The sequence below is a fragment of the Aythya marila genome (genome assembly GCF_965140915.1).
Source record: "Aythya marila genome assembly, chromosome: 5".
NCBI classification, from domain to species: domain Eukaryota; kingdom Metazoa; phylum Chordata; class Aves; order Anseriformes; family Anatidae; genus Aythya; species Aythya marila.
Genome location: NC_139046.1, coordinates 24,610,572 through 24,621,108, shown reverse-complemented (window position 1 = coordinate 24,621,108; position 10,537 = coordinate 24,610,572). Strand labels below are relative to the sequence as shown.

Genomic DNA, 10,537 nt, shown 5'->3' with positions numbered 1-10,537 from the left:
GTTAACTTTTTGAAACTGACTTTCAAGTGGAGATATTTGAAATCTTGCCTAGATTTCCACTTAGACACCAGTATCCTCATTTCTCGTAGACTGTAAGCGGTTTACCTATTTGATCACAAAGAACTCGTGAAATAGCGGCACAATAGTGAAAGCCAAACACAAATGAACAAAGGTCCCAAGGCTTCAAACAATGAATTAGAGTAGTGTCAAAGTACTTTTCTACTTTTGCATCTCGAGCTTTTTCCCTTCCCTTCCCTTCCCTTCCCTTCCCTTCCCTTCCCTTCCCTTCCCTTCCCTTCCCTTCCCTTCCCTTCCCTTCCCTTCCCTTCCCTTCCCTTCCCTTCCCTTCCCTTCCCTTCCCTTCCCTTCCCTTCCCTTCCCTTCCCTTCCCTTCCCTTCCCTTCCCTTCCCTTCCCTTCCATTTTGTCAAAAATATACCATATTTTCCATCCTTTGAATTCTTTGGGAAAGCATTAAATTTGTCAATTTTATGTGAAATGCTGTGTGCACATTCATGTATGAGTGTTAATCGCTGTAAATTCATGTAACATATTCTGCAAGGTTTATCAGGTGTGACCAATTCTACCAGGTATGTTGCTGCTTTACCATATGATAATGGATCTTCTTCTATCACATTCAGAAGCTGTTCAAATACCTAGGAGCTCCTGTGAATGTGGCACTATTTGGACCTTTGGCCCAAGGTAACCATGGAAGAAACATGCCAAACGCCTCCTGATGACAGCTTCTCAGAAAGGGGTGTGACCCTTTGCAGTCGGCTGTTGACTGGGCAACACACCAAAGCATGTGCACAATTGTAGTGGTGTGCTCCAGTATTTGTTGATCTGGTGGGATTTAAACAAAATGTACTGGTTTCAATTTATACATTCTCACTTTTTTAAGTTTCAGTACGAGTTCCAGGTCAAAACCTATGGGAAAAATCAAAGGTGGCAATTATTTTTAAAATAAAAAAATTAGACTAAACATTGCAACCTCCCCTACCCTCTTCTGCCAAGAGAAGGAAAGACAGAAAATAAAAACAACTCCAGGCAAAAGATAGCTTTTCTTTTTCCTTGAGCTATTCTATTTTATCAGTTCAACCTGTTTTCTCTGTTGTCTGGGTCTGCACCCAACATCGGGGCTAGTACTTATCACAGCACACAGAATGACTAAATATAAGGCACTGCAGGATTTGGCCAATATCCCTGTATTTGATTAATTTTACAAACAAGTCCAAAGCTCTAAATGCTGAAAACACTTCAGTGGACTTGCATTTCTGATGTTTAGTTGAGCTGAGTTACCAAGTAAATATTACCTTAATTATTAAGTTAATAGCAATATTTTACAATTAACTAAAAACCAAAATAAAACACCCCAAAATTCAACTTCTTTTGCAAAGACTATTTTAATAAAGGGATTATAAAATACAAAAGAGAGAGACAGGTAACCTGAGATGCAATTTTGGAATGCAAACTTTTCGTTCAAATGTGCAAGCTCGAACTTAACAAATGTTTAAAATATTTGAGTTTTTCAAATGGTGCCAAAATAAACCATGTCTTTTCTTAAGACTACATATTTAGCTAGGCACTGGCAATGTAAATCTTTCAACCATTTCAAGTATTTGTTTAAAAGCCTCCCAGAACACGTGTGCTCCCAACAAAACTGAAGAATGAAATGTTTAGACCACTGAAGCGCAGTGGTCTTAGATTATAAGTCACAGCTGACTTATAATCAACCTAATATGAGAACACCACTTTGTTTTTTTGGACTCATGAATGCATTTTATTTACAAATGCATGAGAAGAACAGAGAAAGTCCAGCTCCACAGACCTGATGTGAAATTTTACAATGATAAGAGTCAGTATATGTAACACTGAGATCACAGCAAGACTTGAATCAGAGAAACTGCCAGTCAGAGATTTAAATGTGCCTCACATTTAATTCTTGTATGTGAGAAAAATCTTTGGGGTACAAATTAAAAAGAAGATAAAATAACCCTAACAGCCTTCATCTGGAATTACTCTAAATGAATAGAATAAAGGCACAGAGAAATCCTGACATTTAGACAGCAAGTTCATTTGTGTATATGGATTAAGGATGTTACAACTCTTGATCACCTGATAAGAATATTTATAAAGCCATTTAATTTGAAAATTAAGGTGAATATTTATAAAGCGTCCTGTGATTTGGAATAAATAGATAAATACATGTTCAAGTGACAACATATTGACTTTACTTAACTATTTCAATATGATGGCTTATTTATAAAAGCTGTTTTAATATTCCCTTACATTAATGATTAACTAATGAATCTTTCTTGTGAATATATTTAAAGAGGAATCAAACTGACTTCATCTACAGGATTCTGCTAACAAGACTGAGCTGGCTCTGAACTTTTCAAATATCAGTAGTTTTCCCAACACTAGTACAGAAAACCATGCTACTAGATTTGGGTTGTGGGCTGAATGAAAAACAGTACTAAACGACTAAAGGTCCACAGTTCTTTTCTGTTAAAGTTGATTTGTCACAATATTGTTAATTAGTGTGGGCTTAGGGAAGGCTTACTATGAATATAATTACAGTGCCGAAAAGCATTAATAACGCTCTTATCCCGAGCCAACATGATGCTATTTACATATTTTACCCTGGCATATAACAGAAATGGCTCCCAATGCAAGCGCACTGCAGGATCATCAAGAGAAACACAAAATCTCACAAGGGATGGATGTTTCTGAACATCTCAGTGCTCTTCAAAACAGCAGAGACACTAATTTGACCAGTAATTACAACTGCCACCATAAGCATTGCCTATGGTGAACCACCTTTCATCATGAACTCTGCTGTTCCATCGGGAGGCAAATGAATTGCTACTCCTGTTAGTTAATCTGATGCAATCTCATCCTCTCGTAAATTAGGACAGAAGTGACTATTGCATGTCTGCTATATGGGGCAGGCGCTTTCTTCGCCTTCAGAGCACTGCACAGACATCAATCACTTCTCAATGAATAAACTGTAAGATAAAAGCCAATTACCCCATGTTATCATTATTGCCTATTTCTACATGACAGATCAGAGTTCCTGCCCACATTATACTGAAAGGAAGAACTCAGACTGAGTTCATCAGGGCCAGAAATTCACCTGAAGGCACTAAAGGCTGGGCCTCCATTACTGGGGCTGTGTGACCTTCATCGTTCCCTCCTGTGGGCGAAGAAGCGAAAGTGTTTTGACATTAACAGCACAGATGTGTTTGAAAGCTCCCCCAAGGTGCCTATGTACCTCTTGAGGGCTTGCATACCTTTTACAACTGTCACTAAGGGATTTGCTGAAGACCACACACCAGGTTGTTAGTAAGGAGGAGGTAGTGCCCAACTGTTTCTGAATTTTCACCTCTCAGCACAGTGAATTTCCAAAGGTCCTTTCCAAACAAGACAAACTTTTCTAGATGATTTTTAAAAATCAATACCTATTTTAATTATGATTCAAAGTCCTTTATCTACAGGACGATTAAAAAAAAAAAAAACTTACTAAAAAGTTAATTAAATTTCAGGCTACTTGGTACAAGATATAAGACAGGGTCAGGAAGCATTTTTTCATCTTAGGTACAATATTTTAAAAGGAAAAATTTGAAACAAAATTATTTTCTAAATGTAGAGAATCAAGTATTATGTAGATGTATTAGACTGCTTTAGCCTGGCTGATGCTACTTTCCTAAACAAAGCCAGCTGACACAAGAGGAGGGAGGTCAAACAGTCTTGCTGTATGGAGCCTGCACTCACAAGACAATTCATTCAGAGGAGGAAGGACTTAGGGGAAGGTGAGGAATTCTGATACACCCGTGGGAGGAGGAACTTAGCACATTCATGCATGGAAAACAAGCCCTGATTAAGTAAACTTGCATTTCCAAAATAGCAAACAAGCTTCCTCATCAAAGCTGACAAACGAGTAAGATGAAAGATCTTTATATGGGAAAATATGTAGTTAAAAGTTAGATTAAAACAATAGTTAAGAATAAATATATCATTTTCACAGTGAAGGGAAGCTACTTTGCTGTTCTCCAGGGATCTTTGCCAGACCCCACGCTGTTCAACCTAAGAAATCACCTTGAAAAGGGGGGTAATTTGGGAACAGTGATATTTGCTGATTGTACTACTGCAGCAGTAAAGATGAGCCGTGAGAAGAGATGGAATAGGAAATAGTGAAAATCAATCAGGGAATGCACATTAAAACATCAGGTGCCATGGGTACCCATCATGTGAAGTTGTGTGTTCAGAGAATGGTTCGGACTTTGTACAACCTATGATGAACTCTGAGCTGAATATTGTAACTGAAGATCTAAAGTAATTACTTGTATTATAAAAGTACTAATTCAAAAGACACAAGCTGTCATAAATCAAATCATTGTGGTTTAACCCAGCAGGCAGCTCAGCACCACACAGCTACTTGCTCACTCTCCCCAGGTGGGATGGGGAAGAGAATCAGAAAGGTAGAAGTGTGAGAACTCATGGGATGAGATAAAGACAGTTCACTAGGTAAAGCAAAAGCCCTGTTCACAATGCTAAAAATTATTACAAATGGCTTGGAGAATGAAAAAGAAAGCATAATCATGAGAGCTGATAAAGTCACAGTTTGTCCACAGCTTGAATAGCATGCACAAATCTGGTTTTATCTCAGTAAAAACACCGAAGAACTGGAAAAGAAACACATCAGCATGGCAAGGCCAATTAAAAACATGAGACAACTTCTTTATAAGAGACTAGAGCTTCTGTCTGGAAAAGAGATGGTGGGGGAATGACATGAAATACATAAACTTACAAGGGACCAAGAAAAGGTATGGCCAGGGAATGATTGTTTACTGTTTCTCTAATAGAAAAACAAGGTGATAACAAATAACTATAGCCCGTTCATAACAAAGAAAAGGAAATATTTCTTCAGTCACTGTGACAGGAAAGAGCAGTTACTAAATGTTTAAATGGATTAAAAAACAGGTGATGAAAAAAATGCTGCTTAATACAGACACCACTTTTGGCTCAGAAAGCCCCTCAGTGCCAAATTGCATCTGGGAGAAAGGTCACTAGTGTTGTCCCAGTTTTACACCTTTTCCTAGACATCTACTACTGGTCATTGCCAAAGACAGTCTGAGGGCTAGCTGGACCTTTGTTCTACCCTAGTACAGCAATCATGAGGACTGTTTTTATTTTCATTTCTTCCTTACCACCTCCCTAAAGCAGAATTGGTTCAACAGCACCAACAGCTCAGATCTTGTCTTTCAATTAGTTATTTAAGGATCAAAGAGGACAGTGGATAAAAGAGCACTTGAGTTGTCCAAATGTTGGACAGCAACACACCAGAGAGGGTGAAGGGGCTGGTGATGTGGACAGTCTTCTGGTCTGGAAGCATTAAGCTTTCTTCCTGCTGAGTAGGTGTCATGGGGAGACTTTAGCCTCACTGGCTATCTCAGGGTTGTCCATAAGTTTAAACAGAGCACTTCAGAAGTTTCTAGAAGTGACTTTGGCAAATTTGTCTTGAAAGAATGCTACTCGTTTCCCTGCAAGGGGCCAGGTTTGGTGGACTGAAACTAAGAGGAGCTTAGGTCTGCAGATGATGATGGTTTAACATGGAATTGCTTGAAAGGAAAAACAAGCATTGAATTGTCTCTCCCAACCCCAAACTGAAATTTAATTTTCTTCCTCTTTTTTTTTTTTTTTTTTTTTTTTTTTTTCCTCTTGGTAGACTGCCCTATCATTACTTCTGTACAAGCAAACGTTAAGAGGAAAGACAGCACCACAACATTAAAGACAAAGCAGAGTGACCAAGCAGAAGCCTTAGGAGCTACGTACACCCTGAAGGAGCTGGCTAGTCCTGGCCATAGCTCAAAGCCCACCATGCTCCCAAGATTCATTACTGAATGTGGGCTGCTTAGAGATTACAGCTGCCCTTCTTGAGCACGTTTCTATGAGCACTGAGCTGACCTCTCCGCTCACCTTTGTTCATGTGACAAAGACATGTAGAATACATGGAGACGTTTGGCTCCTCCCTCTAGGGCCAACTCTCCCTGTGTATCTGTAAGGCCTACAATGACTGGGTACCCCAGAGTTTCCTCCCCACTCCTCTATCTCCTCCCTCCCTGTAGGATTGTATCAGCCTTCAAGCTCACTCCCAGGGCACTTCAAAGGTATGCAAAGCAGACGGTTGGCATTCTGGCATCAAACCCAACCTGGATGATACTCCAGCACTGCAGAGCAATTAGAGGTCAAGATAAGCTGGCAAAAAATCCTGTAGGGAATGAGTGAGCCACTCACCTTATACCGAAGAGATGAGTTTTGACTCTGTAAAGCGATTTCTGAACATCTGAAGGATTTCCCCTCATAGGAAAGGATAGAGGACTGACCAAAAACAATGCAGGAAACCTTCCCCACTGTCTGAGATACTGCACACTGTCACAAGGCTTTCACAGAGCAATTTATGATTATTTACCCAGCTGTTCCTCCAGTGAAACCTAACTGTACGTTTCTTTTTAATGTATGCTGAAAATGCCATGTACTAGCAGTAGTTATTCAACTGCTGTATAAAGCTATATGTATATCCTTCCTTCAGATGTAGCTAGAGTTACTAGCTGCAATTCAATGGGCTACAAGTAAAGAGGAAAAAAATCTTCAATATAGTGTTTAGAGTTATTTCTTGAATGTGAACCTAATTTATCAATTACTGTATTTAACATACAAATACTGGACTGTTTGCAGTTTCATAAATAACGTAAGGGATTTACATTTTGAAGCTGCTTTTCAGGATTTTGCACCTGAAGCTGGCAGTATTTGGAAACACGGCTAAGCTGTGCCTTGCAGCAGACTGTAGTCTAGTAACACTGAGAGAACAGACTGTTAAAATAAGCATCTACATCATTTTTCACAGTACACAGAGCCACAATGCATCTGCTTAAAAACAAATACATGTTTGCAGTGAAACATTTCAACAAATCACAGAACTCAGCAGCAAAGTAGTTAAACATTTATGATTTGATTTTATCTCAGCTTGGAATGTCGCTGGAGTGTCCCACTTCTAACAACTGTTTGCTAAGTTAAGGCTTTAGTGTTTACACAGTGCTGAATGAAGCAGCCTGGTCACCAGATGTGAATGCTTCCTTAGACTAGAGCTTTCAATCAGATCACGGTCCTAATGGTCCCTGCTCCAACCTTCTTCCTCAGGACGTCCACCAGCCTTTCCAACCTGAGAGGGGGCAGGGGAGAGGGAGAGGAGAAAAAAAAAGGAAGCTAACGTTAGGAATGTTCTGGCTGAAAGAGACAGTGTTTGCACTGAACCAAGCTGTCCTGGTGGTGGTCACGCTCAGAAACAAAGCACTACTGTAAAAGACAGACATTAAGGGAAAATGCAGACAACTTACAGAAAACTTTTTAACCTACAACCCAATCAATTTGCAGTCAGTGATATATACCAACTTGCTTTTGTACTATATGTAGTGTCTGAACCCCCATAAAGAACTAACACAAAACCCTTTGTAGCAATCATAGCAAATATACCCTTTGCTGTTAGCAGGACATTCGGTTTTTGTACTTTAAAAATCTGAGCAGTCCATGATTCTTGTTAAATGTAACACTTAGCTGTTATTTCCCTTAAAAAATACCATGCCCATTATCCAGCAGTGCGAGATACTTTGATTGTCCAGTTTATAAAGTTATGCCCCCAAACCCATGCCTTTTATATCAAAAGCTTTTTCAAAATACCTAAGAAAGTTTCTGAGCTTGTGCATGCTGATATTTGAAGGTGGCTTGTATGATTGTTATGTGTACTACGCAAAAATTAAGTCTAAATATGTGGGACAGAGATCCACCTAATCCTCTTAATTTTAATGCATGGGCTATAAGCATGTCCAGCATTTCATTGGCTTAATTTGTTCTTTCCTTTGATATATAGGCAAACACATGTGCCTAAATTTGTTCAGGGGGTTTCTATTTGTACACATTTACCTTAAGCACTCCTGTGCAATTAGGTATTCAAGTGATTTCTTCAATTTATCTGTATTTTATTGAATTCTTCCATGAAAGCTCTCCGACCAATAAACTAACTATACAAAACTAGACACTGCATACTGGAAGTACTGAAATACTTTCCGAGCCATATTATGTACACAACTTTTATAATGGATAAAAACAGTTGCAAGTTCATGTAGCTGCATTCGCTATTGCAAAGTTGAACAATTTTTCTTATCTGAAAAGACAGATTTTTTTTTTATATTATATAACATGAGGAATGTAGATAGGAAATAAAAAAATAACAGCTTTATCAAAACTGTAAAATGTATTTTATCTAATGGATACATTAGTAACTTCAGTGCAGGAAAACTAGTTAACACATCTTGGATTTATTGCCACAAATCATGACTAACACACATGGTACGTATTGAAACACTCTTGTTTTCCAGGAACCACCAAAGTGCCATGAAGCTACACCTCTTATTGTACTCACCAGGTGACTTAACTCCTGAAACTTGATTAAGAATTCACCACCCTAACACAATTATCAGACACCAGGAAATGTATGGGGAGAGTTCAACTGGCTCTAGTTGTTTCACAGGGACTCTAAATAATCTGCTTTTAGTCACTTTTTAAGTGCAGGTAAAAAGGCACTTCTTAGCTATTCCATTCCCTCCAATTGCCCGAGTATCACTTTTCTTTTTTCACCAGCTGGTTCATTTTTTTCTGTATTTGTAACATACATCTATGGCAGTCCTAACTCACTGCAGTCAGTCCATGCAAGTATAAAGTCAGGGCTTTCACAGCATATTTACTCCTTAAAGGGGATGAATCTATGGTTTTTCTAGGTTCTATGAATTTTAACTCATAGTTACTGATAGGTCATATTTTTGTCGCCCCTTCCTCCTGATATGTTGTGTTAAATCAGTTCTTAGTCCACGTGCAATTTCAGAAAGCAATGACAGATCAGTCCTCACCCTCATGAGCAAAGACAACCTTTTTATGTTCAGAAGCAGCATTGCAGCTTTCTCACCACTTTAAATATCACTGGAGGTCTCTCTCACTAACACCCTCTCTAATGTGCTTCAGGAAAATAAAGGAGAGGAGAAACATTTCAAACTGTCTTGGCAAACAGAAGGTTTGAGCTGCCAATTGTTTTCTGATAAGCAGCAGAAACAACAAAATTTGAGACCACAGCTTATTTAAATCACTGCTCAGTGAAAAAGAAATCATGTGTGGCTTATAGAAGCAGGGGAAAAATGCCTTCAATAATTGAGGTTTCTTTCAGGGACACAGGTTATAGGGTCACTGCTTACACACTGTCCTGCAATTGGGCTTAGATGTGCACCACTCTGTGACCAACCAATGGCACTGCACATTGGAGCAGGCAAGTTAGTGAGGAGCTGCCCATGTTTGAAGAGAAATACCACTGGGATGAAAGTAGCTGTCTTCTGTTTAACCTTGAAACTGTCAGGCTTCATTGAAAATAATGAGGCTTAACAATCATAGCTTCTGCCTTTCAAATGAATGATGACTGAAATCATCAAAATGAGGTATCCAGCACCAAATACAAACTGTGTAGGGCTTATTTGCCTTTTGTTTCAGTCATGTGTGGATTTGCAAATTTATTTATTCTTTATTAGAAGAAAGAAAAAAAAAATCAGCAGGGGATTAAGAATCCATACCTTTGAAAGAGATTTAAACAATAATGTAAAAGAGAAACTGTAACAGCTATTTATAAGAGAAAATAACAGAGGGCAAAATTCACCCCTACACACACACAAGACCCAATATACCACTGAAATCCCACTTAAGCCTACAAAATAATGCTATGGGCTGAATCAGTGGTTAATAACTCTTGATACAGGCCTCAGGGGGCTTTTCGGAACGATAATCCTAGACTCTTTGTTCACCAAGGGCCCAACTCTGCCATCCTGACTCACAGTAAGCAACATTTTTCTTTGTGAGTAATAAAAGGCAGCTAATAAGGCCATTTGTGTAAATGAGGCACTACCTGCAAGGGGTGAGGATGACAGAATCATGCCTTATTGATCAGGCTTTGCATCAAGCCTGGTGGGTTACTGCAGGCAGCTCCTTTTGGAAGCTGAGCGTCATAATCTGTGGTCAACTGAAGCAATACCTCAAGATAAAAACTAACTGAAATATCTAAGCAGCAGAATGGGAGGTGCTGGGAACTACTCTAAAAGTCTCAGGGTCTGCAGAGTTTGATTCAAAATACAGAGGACAGTGACCTGAAGAAAACAGTTTTTATTATTTTGTGCAATCATGATATATCTGCCAGTATAGCCTCATCATACTTTACTTAACCGAAAGAAGTACTGACTACATTTGATAGTATCCTAGGACACTGGTTTAACAAATGACATTTTTTTTGCTTGTGAAGGTAACAGTCTTCATAGTATCGATGCAACATGCAATATGACACTCAGGAGAAGCAAGCAAAACACTCATCATTGTGAAGAGTCTTGAATTTAGTGGCTTAATTATTTGTTAGTATCAGGGGAAACTGTGTTTTACTACAGAAATAAAAA

At 38.8% G+C, this 10,537-nt stretch overlaps 1 protein-coding gene across 4 annotated transcripts in view; it reads right to left on the bottom strand.

The window, feature by feature from the left end:
* Window positions 1-1,451: 1,451 nt before the first annotated feature.
* Window positions 1,452-10,537, bottom strand: part of MIPOL1 (mirror-image polydactyly 1) — a 195,920-nt gene continuing 186,834 nt past the window's right edge. For all 4 annotated transcript variants that reach the window (XM_082761244.1, XM_082761245.1, XM_082761246.1 and 1 more), the window contains one exon: window positions 1,452-7,221. In XM_082761244.1, the coding sequence (XP_082617370.1) occupies window positions 7,155-7,221 (67 nt within the window). In that variant the 3' untranslated portion in view covers window positions 1,452-7,154. The remainder of the gene's footprint in view (window positions 7,222-10,537) is intronic.